The sequence below is a fragment of the Rousettus aegyptiacus genome, unplaced genomic scaffold (genome assembly GCF_014176215.1).
Source record: "Rousettus aegyptiacus isolate mRouAeg1 unplaced genomic scaffold, mRouAeg1.p scaffold_m13_p_4, whole genome shotgun sequence".
In the NCBI taxonomy this organism is placed as follows: Eukaryota; Metazoa; Chordata; class Mammalia; order Chiroptera; family Pteropodidae; genus Rousettus; species Rousettus aegyptiacus.
The window spans coordinates 111,186,282-111,207,414 of NW_023416307.1; the positions used below are offsets into that span (position 1 = coordinate 111,186,282).

General features: G+C 47.0%; 1 protein-coding gene and 1 pseudogene across 4 annotated transcripts in view; both read left to right on the forward strand.

Moving 5' to 3' along the window:
- The first annotated feature begins 900 nt into the window (after positions 1 to 900).
- The window catches only part of ACOX2 (acyl-CoA oxidase 2), a 34,818-nt gene continuing 14,585 nt past the window's right edge, over positions 901 to 21,133 (forward strand). Inside the window, exons 1-11 of one of the 4 annotated variants that reach the window (XM_016131635.2) lie at positions 901 to 1,016; positions 9,069 to 9,327; positions 9,759 to 9,921; positions 10,130 to 10,281; positions 10,693 to 10,800; positions 13,064 to 13,183; positions 13,524 to 13,639; positions 14,312 to 14,484; positions 16,559 to 16,721; positions 17,832 to 18,022; positions 19,675 to 19,854. In XM_016131635.2, the coding sequence (XP_015987121.2) occupies positions 9,168 to 9,327; positions 9,759 to 9,921; positions 10,130 to 10,281; positions 10,693 to 10,800; positions 13,064 to 13,183; positions 13,524 to 13,639; positions 14,312 to 14,484; positions 16,559 to 16,721; positions 17,832 to 18,022; positions 19,675 to 19,854 (1,526 nt within the window). In that variant the 5' untranslated portion in view covers positions 901 to 1,016; positions 9,069 to 9,167. Of the gene's footprint in view, positions 1,017 to 6,956; positions 8,466 to 9,068; positions 9,328 to 9,758; positions 9,922 to 10,129; positions 10,282 to 10,692; positions 10,801 to 13,063; positions 13,184 to 13,523; positions 13,640 to 14,311; positions 14,485 to 16,558; positions 16,722 to 17,831; positions 18,023 to 19,674; positions 19,855 to 21,133 lie in introns of those variants that run through there. The other 3 variants (XM_016131637.2, XM_016131636.2, XM_016131638.2) reach the window with 3 other exon arrangements.
- On the forward strand, positions 2,534 to 2,652 carry LOC118602197 (annotated as a pseudogene).

A 21,133-nucleotide genomic window follows, 5' to 3' on the forward strand; every position in this document is an offset into this window, starting at 1 on the left:
GGTCCCAGGAGTTTCTAATCCAGACTGGGATGACTTCCCGAGAAAGTGTTAACATTTCTGGTGAGATGAAAAAGTAAAAAGGAGCCAGACAGGAAAAGCAGGAGGGCCCTGGGGCTAGAGGGAGCAGGAAGAGGGTAAGAAGGGTTAAAGTTCAAAAAAGTTATAAATTCATTAGAAGTGGTTGTGGGTACCCTGAGTAGGTTTTCCTGCTCATTCCTACTGTGATCACCTGCTTCCCAAACCCCTGCTGGAAGCTTCCCAAGTGCAGGGGACTAGTCCAGTTTAGTTTTGTTTTGTTTCCTGTTATAGGTACCCCAGCGCTTAGACGGCACTCAAAAATATGTGTTGATGAGTAAACAAATCGATGCATCCTGTAAACCAGTGGTGTCACACGGCTGCCCCAGAATTGGAAATTCCACCACTAAACATCATTCCTGGGAATTAAGAAATTCTCTTATGGGAAACAAGAAAACAGTAACAATCTCAAATGATAAATGCTTGGGGCTTAAAACTTACCAAGAGCTTTCCTTTATACCCTGTGAGTTAACAGACAAAGGAAAGGAAGCTTTGAAAGGTGAAGTAACTTAGAGTCACCCGTCCAGGATGTGAATGCAGGTCTCTGGACTCTGGGTGTGGGCTATGGGGTTTCCTTATACAGAGTGCAAGTGTGTGCGTTCTATCAAAACCAGGCTCTGGGAAGCAGGGCCAGACAGGCAGGGAGAGGGAGAGAAAGGCCGGCTTCATGCTAAGCTATTTACCCTGCTTCATCTTCACAGCAATCCTCCCTGGGTAGCCCCAGTGCTGGGCACTACAAGTCACCTGCGGGCAAATGGGCAGAGGGGCGTGGAGGGGCAGGAGAGAAGAGTCTGTGAACTCAGCAGGAAACAGCTGGGAGCTGAGAGCCAGCCAGGCAGTGCCACCTCTCTAGGGGAGGAGAAAGGGGCTGGGCCACTGACAAGAAGCAGCCTAAGGCTAGAGAGGCCAGGCCAGACCTACAGCGTGGACACAAGACAGAGGTGAGTCAGGCAGCCGGACTGAGGGTCAGGGGAGGTACTGGGAGGACTAGACCACCTGGGCAATGGCCTTCCCTGCAGCTCCCGGTGACCGGTGACTGGTGACCAAACACTGCTTTCTTTCATTTGATACTTGTTTATTACACAGAACCTTTCAGCAAGGCCCTGTGCTAAAGTGTCAGAGCCACGGCATGAATGTGACAAAGGTCCCTGCCTTCTTGGAGTTCACCATCTAATGACGGAAGACAACAATTAACAAAAACATAATCAATAAGTAAATTGTCTTGTATGTTAGGACAAGCGAAAAAAGAAAATTTAGCAGAGTGAGAGGGACTGGGAATGCTGAGGGAGGGGTCTTGGGATTTTCAAGAGGGTGGCCTAGTGTGCCTCACTAAGAAGGAGATGGACCAAAGACTTGAAGGAGGTAATTAGGTAGCAGAAGACATCCAGGGAAAGAGCATTCCAGGAAGGGGACAGGGTCTTGGCAGAGGCAGTGGGGGATGTGGCATCAGCGTGCTCTAGCACAGCAAGGAGGCAGCAACAGTTTGAGTGGAGATGATGCAAGAGAGGGCAAAATCCCCCGAGTTGGAGGCGGGGGCGGGGCGGGGTGGGGGGAAGGGTCGGGTTGGAAATCAAGCCCTGCACCGAAAGAGAAAGGGTTCTTCAAGCACAAGAAAGAATTCAAACACCTACCAGGGTCAGAGTCAAAAGGAAAGTTTATTAGAGAAGGGGTAACACCTCATAGATGGAGTGTGGTCTCCTGTCAGAGGCAAAGAGTGAGAGAGCCTAAGAGAGACTCGGAGGGACAGACAGAGAGACAGAGACAGTGACAGTGAGAGAGAGAAAGATACTGAGAGGGCCCCCCAGTGTTCTGGGAATTCAGTTTATGTATCATTCCTCAGTTTCTGTGAATTACAGTGTAAAGACTTTGTTTACCCATTTTCCTTGAGAGTATGGAACTACAATGTGAAAGGGTAAGCGTAGGTAGCCAGGTAGCCAGAAAAGGTGAAAGTATATGCAGCACGAAAGGTCTGCTGGCCATTCCCAGCCTTTGGTCCATAGGTTCCCCTGGTTTTAGCCGTAGAGATGAATGAGTTTATTTTGTGTAGGGTGCCACTTTCTCTTCACAATCCCGGCAGAAATCTTCCTTTGTTCTGCAGGTTTCCTCGTGGTCTGGCTGCAGGGTTGATCAGCACTTTGCAGTTTCAGAATGTGGCTTATTTTAACATTGTGTTCTCTTGCCTCCTCCCTATATTCTCCCGCCTCAAAGATTGTATTTCCTTATTCTTAAGGGGACTTGAGGAATGAAGGTCTGTCTTCTGTAACTTCTTCAAAGCTGAAATAGGCCTGTAGTCCCTGCCTGCTGGGAATAAAAATCTCCAGAAACCTATTCTAAGGGCTCTGGAGGCAGAGAACATGGGGTTGTTTTAGCAATTGGAAGAAGCAGGAAGCTTTGCAGCCTAGAAGATATAAATTTAACAAAAAGATTGAAAAAGCAAAGGTCAAAAATTAATAGTAAAGTCTATGGCCATGCTACCCTGAACACACTCAATCTTGTCTGATCTCAAAAGCTAAGCAGGGATGTGCCTGGTTAGTACTTGGATGGGAGACCACCTAGGAAGACCAAATGCTATAGGTGTAAAAAATAAAATTTTTTAAAAAAGGGGATTGTAAGCTGACAAGGTCCTTGTAATCTGTGAGGTCAACCAAGGGTTGCATTGCCTAAAAAAAATAATAATAATAATTAATAGTAGAGGTAATTGACAGTAAAGTTATTTTTTCATAGCGGTCTGTTAATTTAAGGAAAAGATATCTAATAAAATGAGATTGAATTAGTTCGAAGAGAGAGCAGTGGTATAGACACTGAGCTAAAAGAATAATTAATTATTCAGAAAAATTCCCAGATCCCTTAGGACATGTAGATTTATCTGTTTTCAGAATAAGAGCTTAAGATCTTCCACAGGTTCACAAGAATAAGTCACACTTTCCGTTCTATTTTCTGGAGGAACCTGTGAGGACTCGTAAGAATCTGGTTTAAATCAAGACAAATGTACCCATCTGTTGATTCCTTGTAATTTGACAGCAGTTGGGGAGCTTAACAAAACTTGGTAGAGCTCTTTGCATTTGGGTCGAGGGCTGACTTCTAATAGATCGCAGGGAGGGTCTGCTCTGTTATGTAGGAAATCCTGCCCCAAAAGCAGGTAACCTAGGAATGGTTTAGTACTAGGTTCCCCATGACCATGCTCTGTGTGACAGGCGAGGGGCTGTCCCCTTTCTGGCAGCACCCCTTTTCCTGGGTTGAGGGGCTCTCCACACTGGACCCCAGTCCTGACACACAGTGGGGGATTTCATTACTAGTACCAGTCTCGCAACTAATGGGAAAAGTAACTCATCTTTCTTTAGGTGGGCTATTTATTCCTGTCACTTTGAAGTTTGATTTGAGGACAGACCCAATGGGATAGGTCAGGACAGAGTAGGTAGCTCCAGTAAGTAGTAAAAATTCAGTTTTCCTCCCTGCCATGACAAAGGTGACCCGAGGCTCCACTGTCGTGATTGCAATGAATTTCTCTAGGACTGGAGCTAGTGAGTGCTCTGGCCTCCTTTGTTGAAGGAGAAAGCAGCTCTCTCATTTGAGAGACTAATCATAAGGGCTGAGAGCTTAAGAGGTCCACCCCTCCCCGGCTTCCCAGGGGTGGATGGGCACCCGCCTTTCCAGTGCCCATTTTTTTTTTGTTTGTTTGTTTTGTTTGTTTGCAGTTTCCACATTAGTTCTGCCCCAGTCTCGACAATGCCAAGCAAGGTCAAGGCCTTCCCGGCCTGAAAGATTTTTATTGCCTAGGGTTGCCTCGAGATAGTACCTGCATTATGACAGCTAAAATTTGCACCTTTTTTTTTTTTCTACTCTTCCCCTCCTCTGCCCAGTCCCAGTTATTGAACACTTGACACTAAGGCAGCCTGTGGGGTTTGGGGTCCAGCCTCCAACTTTCGGAGCTTCCTTTGAATATCTGGCATAGCCTGGGTTATGAAATGTGTAGCCAGCAGTGTCTGGCCCTCATCAGACTTGGGCCGATATGAGTATATTTTCTAAAAGCCTCAGAAAACTGGTTAAAACAACATAAAACACAGAAAATTATTTTTGATGAAGCACAGAATCCTCATTTTCTACTCAGAAAACCTTTCCGTAATATCAGTAACAGGCCAGTAGTCCAAGAAACATTGTCTTATATGGCAGAGAGAACACAACTCTAATTTTGCATTAGCTTATTTTTGATATTTCAATTTATTTCCAATCTTGTTTAGCTCATTCACATAAAATTTCCTCTTTCAAGATTTCTCTTCACAAAACTTCCACAACTTTCCCTATTCTTTCTTACTCATTCAGAAATAACCAACATTAGGACAAACCACTTTCCTTTAATTTCCTTCAAAACATATCTCCATACTTTATACCTTCTATTACCAAAACCATACATTGTCCTTTCCATCGTAATTAGAGTGCTTAACTCTTAGAAACCTCAATTTTTAGTAGCAACTAGAAAGTAAGCAATTAGCATTCTTTAGACTGACAAATTTTACGAATACATTTTGTAACCTCTAGCAGCATAGGCTTTTGTTGGCATTATACTTACGATTTTTAAGAAACATTTTTAATGAGGTACAAGGCATTCATTAACAGATTCTAATTTATCTTTAGCTTTTTCTGCAATAAGAAGCCAAAAATAATGAACTCAGACTTAACTAATAATTAATGTTGCTAACTCTAAAGGGCATGTCTATTTATCCAAAACTTAAAACTGGCCTTAGTATCAAATATTTTTGTAGATCACATGATTCTGAAAAGTATTTGAGTCAGTGCTTAATTTTTTTTCCAAGCCAATTAAATATTTTAACCTGGTAATACCATCTGGAGGTACAAACACATATATATATATCTCACCAACAAATACAGATTATCAGAGATCATGCACATAAACAGAATCACCAATAACTGTAGAGAACTCGAGATTTTTCATTTGCTCTTGACAGTTTTAAGGAGGCTGGGAAAAAGGTGAGGGCAGGGTATGGCTTGTGGGTCTGGCCAGCTTGTTTTTAAAAGTGCCCCCTTTTTTTTCCTTTCTGGTTCCCTCAACCTCAGGCATAGGAGCTACGTTTACATCTCTGGTTATCTGCAAGACCTTTAAAGTTATTGAGAGTTAGAAACACCTGACAAGATCTTTAATAATTTTGCCAAATTAAGTCATAAATCACAGTAAGTTTTTTCAAATTCATCAGTAAATCTGCTAGGATCTTCAGAGAATTTGCAGTTTTGTTTTTGTTTTTGTTTTTGTATTTTGCATAAAGCTAAGTCTGGCATAGAAAATGGAACACGTACTCTTATTATTCCCCCATCAGCATTTGCAGCTTCCCAGAGGGAGCATATCTGGTTTCCTCGGGGAATGGTGGAATAGACAGGGTCCCCGGAGAACTCAGTGCTCCCTCAGAGTAGGTAGGTGAAGAGGGAGAAGATAATCTCGATTATTTTGAGGTCTCTGGGAAGGCGCTCCTATTATTGGGCCATCTAATACGTCTGGGTCTTGGTAAAGAAGCATAAAAACCCATACATGGGGGATTTCTTCCCGCTTTTCCTGTCTTTTGCAAAAAGACAGCATCTAATTGTAGGTCAGAATTATAGTTCAGAGAACCGTTTACAAGCTAAACCTTAGTCCCCCTCCCAGTGTGAGTCTGGGAGGAGGTGGACCTTGGTCCTTGCTGCGAGGAAGTGCTGCAGCCTGCTACACCGACAGCTGCCCTCCCAGTGGCCGTGGGGCGTGGCTGGTGTGTGCGCTCTGCCAGGGGCAGAAGAGAGGAGAGAGAGGAAAAAAAACGCTTTCCTGAGAATCGAACCAGAGCAGATTAGGTAAAAGCACTTAACCCCTATGACCACAGACACAGCCCCAGCAGATTCCTGATGCTAAAAACACATCCCTCTGCCAGCTGACAGGCCTGCAGGTGCGTGACTGCATCCGAAGCCGTGCCCAAAGCTGGGCACTGCCACTGCCTTCCCGATGGGTCCCTTTTTGGGCTGCATGTGCCCCCTGGGAGAGTGGAAGGGAGGAGCAGGGAGTGCAGCAGGGTCGGCCAGCCAGGCATGAGCGTGCCTGCTCTAGACTCAGAGGGGTGACGGATCGCTGACTGAGAGTGAGGCGCGCGTGCCCCAACTGAGAAGGTCGCACTGCTTGAATGAGACCCTGTGCAGCTGAGTGGTTTCTTGGCCCTCCCTGCTGAGGGAAACATATGTGCAGGGCAGTTTGCTCCAGCGTCTCAGAGCCAATCGAGAAATGAGGATAGGACAGACAGAATGAGGATAAGACAAGTAGAGTATGATAAGACAGACAGAATGAGGACAGGACAGGCAGAGGACACGTTGGAGAGTGTGACCGGAGCAGCTACCATGTTTCCGCCTCCTCGTTAGAGTTCCGGCTGGATTGGAGAAGTAACCAGAGCAAGCTTCCGCAGCCCACTGCTTCTCCCGTTGCAAACCCCCAGCAAAAATGAAAGCGAAGGGGCCGGGAGGAAGGAATAGAAGATCCACTTCCTCTCCCCGGACTTACCTGTCCTGTTGTGGCAGAAAGGTGCTGCACAGTCTTTTAACTTGGCTTTCCGAAGGGGACCCTCAGCACATCTTCTCTGCAATTCCAATGGAGACGTTGAGTTTCAGGGATATTAGAGGAAGAGAAGTAGGCAAAGCAGATAGGAACCGGTGGCTTCCTACCTGGTTAGAGGACTTAGCCTCAACCACATGCCTGGAAACAGCGCCAACCGTTTGCCCAAGGCCAATTGATCTGTACAGCTCCGGACAGAATCCCAGATGCTCTGAGAGGAGCCTTGGTGATTGGGTGAATAGAGTTTATGTCCTTTGATCCCTTTCTGGTTAGCTAGAAAAGATGATGCAGGAGAAGGCAAATTCCCCCGAGTGGTAGGAGCTCAAGCCCTGCACCGAAAGAGACAGGAGTTCTTTGAGCACAAGAAAGAATTCAAATACCTGCCAGGGTTAGAGTCAAAAGGAAAGTTTGTTAGAGAAGGGGTAACACTCCATAGACAGAGCGTGGTCTCCTCTTAGAGGCAGAAAGTGAGAGGGACACAGAGAGACAGACGGAGACAGTGACAGTGAGACAGTAAAGACACTGAGAGGGGTCCGAGTTCAAGTCTTGGGGGAATTCAGTTTATACATTGTTCTTTAGTTTCTGTGAATTACAGTTTAGAGACTTCGTTTACCCATTTTCCTTTAATAGTAGGGAACTACAATGTGAAAGGATAAGCGTATGTAGCAGAAAAGGTAAGAGTATGTAGCATGAAAGGCCCGCTGGCAATTCCCAGCCTTTGATCCATAGGTTCCCTGTGGTTTTAGCCATAGGGAATGAATGATTCTATTTTGTATAGGGTACAACTTAAAGACTCTTTTTCCCTTCATGGTGTGAGGAAATGGTTTGTTAGGAATGCCAGCAGAAATCTTCCTTTGTTTCCTTGTGGTCTGGCCTTAGGGCTGATCAGCTTATGGCAGTCTCTGAATACAGCTTGATTTAACTTTTAGTTCTCTTACCTCCTCCTTACATTAGGGAGACATGAGACAGACAGGAGCTGGGGTAGGAAGAGGAAAACAATTTAAGGGAACTTGCAGGGATCCAGGGGGCTCTTTGAACATACCAGGCCCCTTGTCAGCACCCGACAACCCAGCCACTCTCTTAAGGATGATGCAGGACGGAGTAAAAATCCTCCCAAGCAAGGACTTGGGTCCTACACCTACAGAGGGAGGGTCCTAGACGTTGCACCTGAAAGAATTCAAGCAGGAGCCAGAGTCAGAGACAGAAGGAAAGTTTATTAGAGAAGGAATAATACTCCATAGACAGAATGTGGTCTCCTCATGAGACCCTAAGTGTTTGAGAAATTGGGTTTACAACTGTTTCTTAGTTTCTATAAAAATTACAGCTTAAAACCTTTGTTTTCCTTTCATGGTATGAGTACACAGTGTTAAAGTTCTGAGTAAACAGTTGTTAGTAATCTCACCAGGAATCTTCCTCTGTTCTGTAGGCTCCTCTTGGTCTGGTCAAATGCCTGATCAGCCAGGTCCCTGTGTCCAGCACGACGACGTAGTAGCCTCTGAATACAACCTGGTTTAATATTTACCCAATTTGTGTAGTTCCCTTGCCTCTCCCATCAGAGGTATTGGTTTGGAACCCTGTATATGAATCCCATTTGCTCATGAGTCTATGTGACCTTACAATGTCTCCTCCCTTCCCAAGGCTCCTGTCCTCTTTATGCAACAGTAATAACAACAGCAGTGTATCCATAGGGTTGTGGTGAAGAAGAATGGGAATCAAAGTAGTGGACACCTGCAGGGAAGATTTACACCATGCTGGGCACCTGCACACAGGTTCCTAGCACCACCGGAGGCTCAGAGCAGCCAGGACAGAGGTACAGCCGGCAGTAACCCCTTAGCCATGGGGGATCTGTTCCAAGACCCCCATGAGTGCCTGAAACAATTGAAAATACCAACTCCTCTGTATGTTATGTTTTTTCCTACACATACATACCTAAGATAAAGTTTAATTTATAAATTAGGCACAGTGAGAGAGAACACAGTAACTAATAATAAAATAGAACAATTATTATAATATACTGTAATAAAAGTTACATGAATGTGCTCTTTCTCTCTCAAAATAGCTTATTCTACCATACTCATCTTTTCACTTAAAGGAAGCATTTACAGCTTCTCTTTGGTGCATCCTAATTGCCAGCATCACTACTCTTATACATTGGGGACACTATTAAGTAAAATAAGGGTGACTTGAACACAAGCACTGTGATACCTCAACAATTGATCCAATAGCCGAGGCAGCCACTAAATGACGAACGGGCCAGTGGCATGTACGGCATGGAGACAGCATTCAGAGAGATGATTCATGTCCTGGGTAGGACTGAGCAGGACCCAAAGGACTTCATCCCACCGTTCAGAATGGTGCACCATTAAAACTGATAAATTGTTTATTTCAGGAATTTTCCATTTAATACTTTCAGACCACAGTTGACCACAGGTAACAAACTATTGAAAGAAAAACCACAAATAAAGGGAAAGACCTGTATCTCTACTCAGACATCAGACCGATCCAGAATAGGATGGGCAGCCCAGTACACCGAGTGTCGATGCGGGATACCTGGAGCAGGCAAGTGAACCCCGACATAGAGAGCGAGAGGTGCAGGCAGTCCTTTGACGTGGAACGGCTCACCAATATCCTCGATGGAGGTGCCCAGAACACTGCACTCCGGAGGAAAGTAGGTAAGAGGAGGTTGAGAAATGGAGCATCTGCTTTGTGCTCATATAATTTTCTTGGAAGAAGAGTCTTTCACTAGCAGTCCTACCTTCAAATAACAACAACAAAAAAGTTTTGCTCTCAAAACTTAGCAGTTATAGATTCATTCTTTTGGACTATAAGGCATCTTAAACACATCAATATTCCCTCAGTGCGTCTAAGGGAAAGAAGGGTCCTAGGCAGCAGAAGATCTGGATGCTGGTCTTTATTCTGTCATTGCATAGCTTTGTAACCTTGAGCAAGTCACTATCCCACCTCTAGGCCTGTCATCTCATCTGTAAAATGACAGTAATGTCTGACTTCCTTTCCACATCCATGAGGCAAGTGGGTGGAAAGATATGAAGGTGCCAGGAACTTCACTCAGGTCTCTAAGCTCACTATTCTCTGTTCCCGGCAGAGAGCATCATCCACAGTGACCCAGAATTTAGCCTGAAGGAAAATTATTTCATGAGCCAGAATGAGCGTTACGAGGCCAGCGTTCAGAAGAGATTCCACGTCCAGATGCTAGCACAGCGCCTGGGATGGTTGGAAAACAGTTGTGAATTACAATTCGCTTACAGGTGCTCACTCCCAGGGCAGCCCCACCTGAGAGAAATTCACCTGGGATCACCCAGAACCCCCAGCCCCAGGAACTATCCCCCAACAGAGGCAGTACTATCCCCCAACCAGGACTCAAGGTGTCCCTTCTGTCCTACATCCTGCTTAGGCTGAGGGTACCTGGGCCCCTCTCCCCAATGGGCTGCTCACCAAAGAGTCTCTCTCCCACAGAACCCTTTCTGGAGAACTGGCCTTAGGTTTTCAACATGCCTTCATGAGAGCCCTCAGGAGCCTGGGCTCGGAGGAGCAGATTGCCAAATGGGCCCCACTCTGTGAAAAGTTCCAGATTATCGTAACGTACGTCCAGACAGAATTGGGACATGGTGAGCCAGCACTGCTGCATGCATTGTACAATGTCCTGCACAGTCCCAGAGGGCCCATTCTTGTCTCAGTAGTCAGAGATTTGTATATTTAATATGAAAACATTACAGCAGATGGCAATCAGGGTCTGGAGGAAGGGGTGGTGTCTTTTTCTAATTTATACATTGTTATGAGTTAGCAGTGGGGCAAGTCATTCTTTCCAGAAATGTCATCAACCATGCCTTGTCATGGGCTGGCCATGTGTCCCCCTACACAGCCCACGGGTGAAAGAAGAGGAATACTTGTAAGTAGAGCCGAGAGATACGGGGCTACAGACGGGGCTGGTGCCTAAGAGTTCCAGGCCTGCTAGACCCTGCTCCCCAGATGGGATTCCCAACCCAACACAATGTCTAACTCCGCTTCTTGATTCCAAGGGACATATCTTCGGGGCCTGGAGACTGAAGCCACCTATGATGCAGACACTCAGGAGTTTGTGATACATAGCCCCACACTAACTGCCACCAAATGGTGGCCAGGTGACCGTGAGTATCCTTCCATCGTCCAGCCCCATCTGTCCCCAGGGAGAGCAAAGCTGGATAGCAGAATATCACTCACTTTGATGTTCAGCAGACCTCAGATTGGTTCCCTGTTCTAGGCTAGTGACCTTGGGTAAGTCAATTCACCTCTCTGAGCCTCAGGTTCTTACTCTGTAAAATAAGTGGGATGTGAAGAAGTTCATCAATGAGTGGCTGAGAGGCCCCCACAGAAACTTTGAAGTAGCTGAGGAAATTGACCCAACCTTTAGGGGATGAGGGCCAAGGCCTTTCTCTGACACAAATGCCCCCACACAGACACACGTGTGTGTGTGTGTGTGTGTGTGTGTGTGTGTACATAACACACACACTCTTGGCCTAGTCTCAGGCACTCCCCACAATCTCAGGCCTTCTCATCTCCCAAAGCTTGTCACCAGCAAGAGTGCAGGGGCCTGGGTTTACACAGTGAGAAAAACACCCCTTCCTGCCCCACCACTCCAGACCCTCCCTAGGAAAGCCTACACCCACCACCAGCGCCAATCAGGCCACCAGCACCGTACCTCCCCATGGCCACCAGGTGGCGACCACACTGTGCTTCCCTGGGGCTTGGTGATGGACCAGGCCCCTAGTAGGGTCCCACCAAGGCCCTCTTCCTTGACGTTAGAATACACCTTCTGGAACACATCTGTGACACTTGGGGGACCCAAGCCTTGGGAATGCTTATAAGGAAAAAACATGTACAACGAATGTGAGGAGTCCAACTAAGGAAAAAGAACGACACTGGGAGAGGTGAGAAAATAGCAGAGAGAGAGAGAGAAAGTTTGTAAGAGAAAGAGAGAAGTGAGAGAGACAGAGAGGTGAGAGAAATGAGAGTACTGAAAGAGAGAGAGAGAGAGAGAGAGAGAGAGAGAGAGAGAGAGAATGACTGACTGACTGACTGCTGTCAAAACTGGAGAAAGGTAACCAGCCTCTGAAATCAGGCAGAGCAAACATCCCAGTTCTGACCCTCCAGGCCAGTAACCTTGAGCAGTCTCTCCACTCTCTGAGTCTCAGTTTCCTTATCTGGAAAGTGGCACTCATCACACCTGCCCTGTAAGAACTGAAAAGCAGTAGCACAGGGTCTAGCACCACCTGGATTTTGACAAATGGTAAATGAATGAATTTATTATAATTAAGTTGTTGGCAGAGTGATTTATTAATAGGTTTTTGAGGACGGAAAAAACGAAAAGCTTGCTTATCTCACAGTACCTTTAGCAAGTCCCTGCTAGATTTGTTTGACTCTTAGCCGGGGGTTCCCAGGTTCCCCCTCTCCATGAAAAGTGACTTTTCAAAGGTTCCCCTCAGCTGGGGTGTTAGGGGGAGGGGAGGTGACAGCAGTGCACACATCTCTCTGTGATGCAGGACCAGTATACTTGCCATGCATCCTGACATATATACACCAGCATCTGGGATATAAAGATCCTGTTTCCTTGATTCCAAAGAAAAAGATTCAAGAGCACACATTTCAGAAGACTGTCATAGAATGAAATTTTAATAGATGCCAAACTTTCCCACATTGGTCCATTTGGGTTGTTTTCATTAAAATCCATAGCCTTCATCAAGCTTTGTCTTTAGAAGAGAGAGCACCCAAAGGGAACGCACAGCTTTGGTCCCCTCAAGACCCTCTTTGAGTGTTCCTACCCCACGGAGGTTTTGTCTATATAATTGTAGGGTGGCTGCTACACAAACTTGATGCTTAGGAAGAATCCCCTGCACCTCCAGCCGCCAAATGGCTCTCCATAAATTCCTCCAACACAATGTATTCTAGAGCCAGACATATTAAAGTTCTGTGGATGGTTCCAGTCATTTCCAAGGATGAGTCAAGGTCATTTGAGTTGAAGGGTACCCTAAACAGGCATCCCTTTGTGTCCTGGATGCTACCTCCTCCACTGCCCAGCCTCCAAGACAATCCAGCCCACAAGCTTTCGAGCGTACTGTTTGTTCCCTCTGCCTTGCACACCCTTCCCCATGGTGCTCCCCTGAAAAATGCCTTCGCCCTCCAGGCTCCTTGTGATCCTCCCATGACCCACATTCTCCGAGGCAGATCAAACCAACCCCCATCCCACCCCATAGAATGCCCTGCCCTTCCCCATGCCACCAAACTGGTCCTCCTAAGCCATTACAGACTGGCTAACATTCGGGTTCCTATTAGGGAAGGTTAGCCTGTCTGCTCTGCACACCAGGTTCTCATATACCATGGATCACACTGGACCTCTCATCTCTCTGCCCTCAGTGGGACGGTCAGCCACCCATGCCCTGGTCCAGGCCCAGCTAATCTGTTCGGGAGCCCAGCAGGGCATGCACGCCTTTATCGTGCCCATCCGGAGCCTCCAGGACCATACCCCACTACCAGGTAAGCTCATGCTATTCCCTCTAGAAACACTCCCAGGAAGACACCCCCACCAGGCCTTCCTGTCCTGAGGCCCCAGAGGTCCATGGGAAAAGCTGGGACATGTCACCCTTGGGCAGAGAGGAGCCTAGTTGGACAGACTGGTGCTAACTAGCTAGCTGATCTTGAGCAACAGTCAGCACCTGTCTGACCTTAGCTTGGTCACCTGCGAAACAGGTATAAAAGAACCTCATTGTCACAGGCCACTGCAAAACTCAGAAGAAGCTGGAATGAGCATGTGTGCAGTATCCAGCACACAGCAAGCACTTGACTGGTGAATGTTCCCAGCTCCATTCCCTTCTAGGAATCACCGTTGGGGACATCGGGCCCAAGATGGACTTTGAGTACATGGACAATGGCTTCCTGCAACTGGACCACGTGCGGGTCCCCAGGGAGAACATGCTGAGCCGCTTTACACAGGTCTGGGGAGGCTGCAGGCCTCCGCTGCCTGGAGAGGGGACGGTGGCCCCCCACAGGCTGCTGCTGGCTCTGGGTCCCCTTCCATGGAGCTGAGTTTGAGAAAATTTCTCCCCCAGAAAGATTCAGGTGTCCCATAGAGCCAGGTAAAATCCCAGCTTAGGAGCTGTGTGATCTCGGTCAAGTCATTTGGCCTCTGTGAGCCTCAGAGTTATCACAAGTTGCAGAACAATCATGGGGGGCGGGGTGGCAAGGCAATCTGAAGAGAAAAGGGATGGGGCTGAGGATGACATGCATATTCACCTACAGTGAGGCCTGGGCACAATCCATCACTGAAGAGACACCAGACAAATGCCGGAGAAAGTTCTGTAGGCCCACGTTTTGCCAGGCATTACCTGTAGCTGTGGATTGTGGGAAAGTTTAGGGTGTCCCAGGTGAGGAGTCGTGAACCAGGACACTTGAGGCAGTGGCTATTTAGCAACAAGCATAGATGTTTCAGTTTTAATAATCAGCATGGCCATATGAATGCATTTTGGCCAATGGCTGGCTGTGTCTACTCTGGGTAAGCGGTCTGAGGACTGCAGTTCCTGTAGGGCATGGAGGCTCAGATGGTTCAGGGTGTGAGGCAGGTTGGGAGCCTAGACTCAGACCCAGCACCTGTCCTTGGTCCACAAGGTCTTGCCAGATGGCACCTACATCAGGCTTGGAACAGCGCAGAGCAACTACTTCGCCATGGTGGAGACACGGGTGAAGCTGCTGTTGTTTGAGATCCTACCCTCGCTGCAGAAGGCTTGCGTCATCGCCATTCGCTACTCAGTTGTACGCCGCCAATCCAAGCTCCGGCCCAGGCAAGGGGTGCCCAGGAGCTGACCACTGCAGACAGGACTACCTCTCAGTCCCACAGTGCCTGCCCCCGATAGGGTCCCTTGGCCAGAACGGGGTGGTGGGAATGCCTATTACCCCTCAACGGATATACAACATTTACCTGGCCCTGGCCCTCGCCCATCTGGCCACATTATGGGGTCTCTACCTGGCTCCCTCTAACTCCAGCTTACCAGTTGGCCCAGTCTGTGCCTGGCAGTGTCTGACCCCATCAGACTCTGTGTGATCGTGTGTCTTTGGCCCTATACCACTAAACCTGACGCGGTTTGTCTGTCTGAGTTAAACTAGGTTCTGTACAGCTGTATATGGGCCAGCTAGTTGCCAAGCTGCAGATGACTGTGGCTCCTGAGTTTATTCTGTCAGGATGTGAGTAATTGTGTCTGGCAAAGCCCACCTGTCACCTCAGACTCTATTTGGCTGAAGTTGGTTCTGTTTGGCTATGAATGCCAACATCCAACTGTGGTATGTCCAAGTCTGGATCCATTTTGTTGTGCATGGCTGTGTCCAGCTGACATTCCTTCCACTCCATAGCACCAAATACCAAGTGCTGACTGTACTCTCCGTTTTAACATGTGTATATGAACACATGTGCACATGCGTGCACACACACACAGAGTTGCCAAATTCAGCAAATAAAAACACGGGACTGCCAGTTAAATTTGAATTTTAGGTAAACAACACATCAGTTTTTAGAATAAATATGTCCCAAATGGACATTCCCAGGACGCAGCAAAATAGAGCCTGGGCATGTGGTGACACAGTTTGAACACAGGAAGGAGAGGACAGAGCTGGACATAATGAAATTGAATGAACTTGTGGCACTGAAGGACGGGCTTTAACCTGGCAGCTCTTGTCCCAACTCTGCTAAGTGTCTCTGGGCAAGTCCTTTGCCCTCTCTGGATCTCAGTTTCCTCACTTGTAAAGAGTAACATCACCAGGACTGGAAATTGATAACATGCAACCCAAGAGTCTGGTGGTGTTTCATGCCATGGGTTTAAGGATCCAGGAGTGTGATGCAAAATGGACTGACAGTTGGATGCCAGGCAGACCTAGGGGCCACACTCAACTCGGCTACCTGCTAGCTGTGGGAGCTTAAGCTATAGCTATCCCACATCTTTGTCCCTCAGCTTCCCCATCTACAGAATGGGCATGACAGGAATGGTCTTTCAGAGTGGTGTTGAGGGTAAAATATAATAAAGTGTAACCAGTCCCTTAGCCCAGGGTCCTTTCCTCTGGCAAACCCAAGACAGCCTTGGATGGTCTGGGCCTTAGAATGTCAGGCTGAGGGTATCTGCTCGGGAGAACAGGAGTGTTGCCAATGATGTCCTATTTGGAGTGTAGTTTTCTGGATTGCAGAAATGTCCCAAGGATAATAGTACATAGGTATAACAGTACATGTCCAGATGAGGAGCTGCTGGCCCAAAGAATAGAGGCCAGGTCTCTCCCCATCAGCCACAGGAGGCGTCTCAGTTTCACACCTTCTTTCAATCCACAAATAGTTACTGCAGGTCCTACATGCCGGACAAAGTCTCAGACACTGAGGATACAGCAACAAACAAGGCAGACGCAGTCCCTATCTTGGGATTCCATCAAATCCAAATTCATATCCTTAGAGTTAGCGATTAGGCTCAAAACAATTCCCAGCACACAGCAAGTGCACCTGGGTAGTGAAAAGTCAAGGTTCAAATCATTAGGAGTACAGGGCCACAACCTCTCACCCCAAATCCTTGAAACCTGATGTGTTAGAATTCAAAAATTTCCAGATTTTAGCAGGATGATACAGTGCAAATGCTGTAATTCTGTCATCTTACTTGCAAGGGCCGAACCCATAAGCAAACGTCAATACTTCTGCGGGGAAATGAGTGGATATTCGTGTCAGGTGGGGTTTTTAAAGATTATAGTCTCATGTCAGTTCAGGTCAAGTTTTGTAATGAGATATAAAATCTGTCAGTTTTTAAAGTTTCATGGAATTGGGGATATGAGAAGATGGGTATGGAACGCAGCAACCTCTTCTAAACTTCCCACTTTTGTTCCCCTCAGTGATCCGGAAGCAAAAATCCTGGACTACCAGACTCAGCAGCATAAACTCTTTCCTCAGCTGGCTGCAGCCTATGCACTTCATTTCCTGGCGAACAGCGTCTTGGAATTTTTCAATAACTCCTACAGTGCCATTCTGGGCAGAGATTTCAGCCTCCTGCCTGAGGTACTTGCTGTCTGCTAGTGGGCAGGAGCTGGGAGGGTGGCTGAAATTGTCCTGCCCAGTCCCACTCCCATGGGCCCCTTCCACTTTCCCTTTCCCCAGCCTCCGAACATCCCAGGGCACCCACGGTGATCTGTACACTGACATAGAAATGCACCCCGTCTGGCCCCCAGAAAGTACCAAAAATATTAAAGGAAGTAATCACACATAGTATGTAGAACACAGGTGCACATTTGAAACCCAAAAAGCTCTGAAAACCAAAAGTTGTTTAGAACTTATTTGGTGGCGTGGCACAGCTGACCTGAACTGACCTGATTTATCCCACTGAGTGCGAATACATTTTGCAGCAGAAATATTTAAGTGTTTGATCACTAAGGCTGCCCCAGACTCCTCTAGGGGTCTTACACATAACCTACCTTAAATATCCTGCTTTACCATTCTAAAATTCAAAGACATATCTTGCCACAAGGGGTTGAGCTACAGGACTATGGACTTGCATGTCCTATAGTCTGCATGTAAGGTTCAGTCTGTCCAGGCCCTGTGCTTTAGAAGCATTGTTTCATTAATCCCTGAACTGCACAGCAGGCACCATTCATATCCCTAATTTACACATGAAGAAAGTGAAGCACAGATTAGTTAAGGGACACAAACTTTCTCCCAAGGACTTGAAAGTCTAAAGATGACGAGGAGCTTTCAAGAACCAAAAACTCAAGCCAGGTCTGCTGCCTGGCAGCCCTTCATACGACCCAGGTGGACTTTGCAGGCCAATTCTCTAAAACCTCTGCTTGCTAGCAAAGTCTGTAACTCCTAGATGATGGTGAATCCTCCAGAAAGCAGCCTGTTCCCGAGCTCCTGGAGACCCTGGCCTGGAGGGTTTTCCTTTGTTCTTATCTCTTTACAGCTACAGTGCCCCACTGTGTGACCTTGGGTAAGTCAGAAAACCCCTCTGAGTCTCAGCCTTCTCATTCATAATATAGTTGTGAGCAGAGGAAACAATTCTTACCTCACAGAGTTAAGCTCAGCATAGAGTAGGCGCTCGATGAGTGGTAAGCATGGTTGTCACCAGAGAGCCCCTTTACATGTGTATTTCTGGCCCCCATCTGGTTCTTGCAGCTTCATGCCCTGAGCTCAGGAATAAAGGCCATGGTATCAGACTTCTGCTCCCAGGGGACCGAGCTGTGTCGCAGGGCGTGCGGTGGACACGGCTACTCAAGGCTGAGTGGCCTACCATCATTGGTCACCAGAGTGACAGCCTCCTGTACCTACGAGGGTGAGAACACAGTACTCTACCTGCAGGTGGCCAGGTAAGAGTGAGGCCTTCCCTACCTGGCCCTGGGGGGCTTCTGCTTGGGTTGAAGCATCCATCTGATGCCCACAGAGGGAGCGGACTTTGGGGAGTGCCATTTGAAGACTGTCCAATTCCTACAATATGTCTCCAGTGTATACACGTCTCCCCAGACTCACTGCAGCTCCCACCCAGGCTGCTGTCCCCTGGCACCTGGACAACAGTGTCAGTCCTGGTCTCCCACTCTATCTGCTTTAGTTCATTCTCCACAGGCGGCCAGAGGGATCTTTTCAAAGCCGAGAGATCACTTATTTCCCTTGCTTAAAATTCTTCAATGGCTTCCCACTGCTCATAGGAAAATTACGCACTCCACATGGGTCTCCAAGGTCCCTGTGATGGGGCCCCTGACTCCCCCTCCATACTGCTCTCACAGCCTCTTGCCTCTTCTCAGTCTGCCAGCCACACATTTCTTCTTCCCTACCATGGAGCTTCACACTCCCTTTCCTCCTCCTAAAACTCTCTGCCCCTTGTTCATTGTTGTGCAGATGGCTCCTCCTCATCCTTCAGGTCTTGTCTAAAATGACACCTCCTACAGACGCCCTCCCTGACTACTGCATCTAGAGTAGCACCACCCTGACCCTCCCAATTAACATTGTCCTGTTTCCTTGGAGCAGTAATCACAATCTGAATGAGAGTGTGTGTGTGTGTGCGCGCGCGCGGCCTGGGGCCAATCTGAGGGGCCAGAAGGAAGGAATGGCTGAGCCAGCCTCCTCCCAACAGGAGCGGTCTTTTCCTCTCTCTATGTCTACCCCATCTCAGGTTTCTGACAAGGACTTTTACATTTATCTAGTCTCAAGTGACTAAATGGGGGCAAATACCTCTCCCTGCAGGAAGGAAAGGTTTACTGGCAAATATACTGTATAACATTTCTTGGAATTTTTCAAATCTATAACATTTATTGTTCTTTTTCAAATTACAAAAGTAATACAGTATCATGTACTAGACATTCTGTGCCCCACACTGTGCCGAGCACTTTACAAATATAATATATTATCTCGTTCTATTTTCAGAAGCCCCCTCTCAGGCAAGTATTATCATCCCTATCTAGAGACAGGCAAACTGAGGCTGGGGGAGTTAAAGTAGCTTCTACAGCATCACCTCAGTCTCAATGGAGCTGCATGGGAATCTAAGGTCTGAACCCAGAGCCTATAACCACTGGATTATAAGAAGCTGAGAGTCACCTGTAACCCACTCAGTCATGTTAGCATTCTTACATCTATCATTCTTTATTCGGCTAAGAAAAATTAATTTCCAGTCACTGTACAATTCATCATAAATCCCCAAACCACAATATCCTAACCAATAGAAAGGATTCTGTTTGCTCAGATATCAAAGGGATTTATGTTCAAGTTCTGAGTATGTCTCCAGCCCCGTTTCACTGTGAAGGAAACTACAGCCTCAGGGCACACTTTCCTGAGAGCCTCACAGCAGGCAGTCCGGGTGGGTGGGGTGCTTTGGAGTGAGGAGTAACCATCAGGAGGAAGTGGTCAAGAACCCTTTGGCCCTGGTTCTCCCACCAGGACGTAAGTGTGCATGTCTCTGGGAGAAAGGAGTGCTGGGCTGTCCCACAGTGATTCTCAGCCTCTCACCTGCCTCCTCTTCCACCACGAGGTTTTTGGTGAAGAGCTACATGCAGGCTCAGGCATCTCCAGTCTCCACATCGCAGAGATCTCTCCCTCAGTCTGTTGCATACCTGATCACACCTGGCCTGGACAGGTGCCCGGCCCAGAGGGCAGCTGACTTCCTTCACCCAGAGCTCTACACCATGGCCTGGGCACATGTGGCAGTCAGGTGAGTCAGAGTTGAGAAATCAGCCAACCCACCTGGAAGAAGTCTCCTCCTTAAACTAGGACCTTTGGGAGTGGGTTGGCATTCCTGGATACTCTTCCGAAAACTCCACCATCTTCCTAAGTCTTCTCGGCGCCTGCCACCATGGGCAGAGAGAAGGGGATATCAGGTCAATCAGGCATGAACATCCATCGCTTCCCTATCCTGGTCAAGCCAGTAGAAGGACATCACCTCTCTGGCCAGCGAATGAATTTTTAAAACCTTTAGGTTCTTGTTGATCTGCAATACAAAGAATATACACACATGTAACTATCATGAAGGTATCAGTATGTAAATACCAATAAATAAAGCAATACTCATATGTTTGAACTATCTCACGATATAAAAATAATTTTTGAAAAGATGACTATATCAAGGAATGAATGAGTATTTCCAGGGTCTAGTAGGCTCCAGGGAACAAAGATAAGACCAAAGACTCATCCATTCTGTCCTTCAACAAACATTGCCAGGCAGCTACTTTGTGTCAGAAGTGTCCAAACATACCAGGGGCTGGGAATACAGAGAGGTCCTGACTAAACACAGATTCCATCGTGAAAAGATGGAGAGATCTAATTATCTTAAGAGGAAACCTTCTGAGCCCCTCCCCAGGTAAAACAACCTGAAAAAAAATATTTTCAGTAGATAATAAGAGATATTATATCCCATCCTGTGGTCCCAGGGGTGGTTAATAGTTATTGCAAGATCACAAGCAACTTGGGACATTATTTAATCCACAAGTATTTATTATATGCCTATAATACACCAGGAACTGTTTTCAGCATTAAAGATCTATCAATAAACCAATCTGATAAAAAGCCTAAATGTTAACACAGAGCTAACATTTTTGCTGGGGGAGGTGAGAAGGGCAAAATTAAGGGTGCTCAGGGTAATTTAAATGCCATTATATCGCTTTTTGCTTAGAATTCAATGTGACATCTGCTTACCCATTCCCTGAAAAAGCTAAATATTCCTGTATAAACAGTTTGTTTTGCCCACAAATTCCAAGGGTCATGCGGAATTAAGGTTAAGTCAATGCCAAATGACCAATTTAGTGGTTTAGAGGACAAAGGTTGGTTTTTAGATCCCTTAGGTAGAACTTGGAGCAGGCTACTTAACGGAGAGGCCTCAACAGCCTTTAGAGAAAAACCATTCTCCTTGCTTGGCCACGGGAAGTCTGTCAACAGAATGGCCTGAAAACAGTGGATGGAGTCTGCATTAGAAAAAGGCGGCAGTGCCTGGCCCA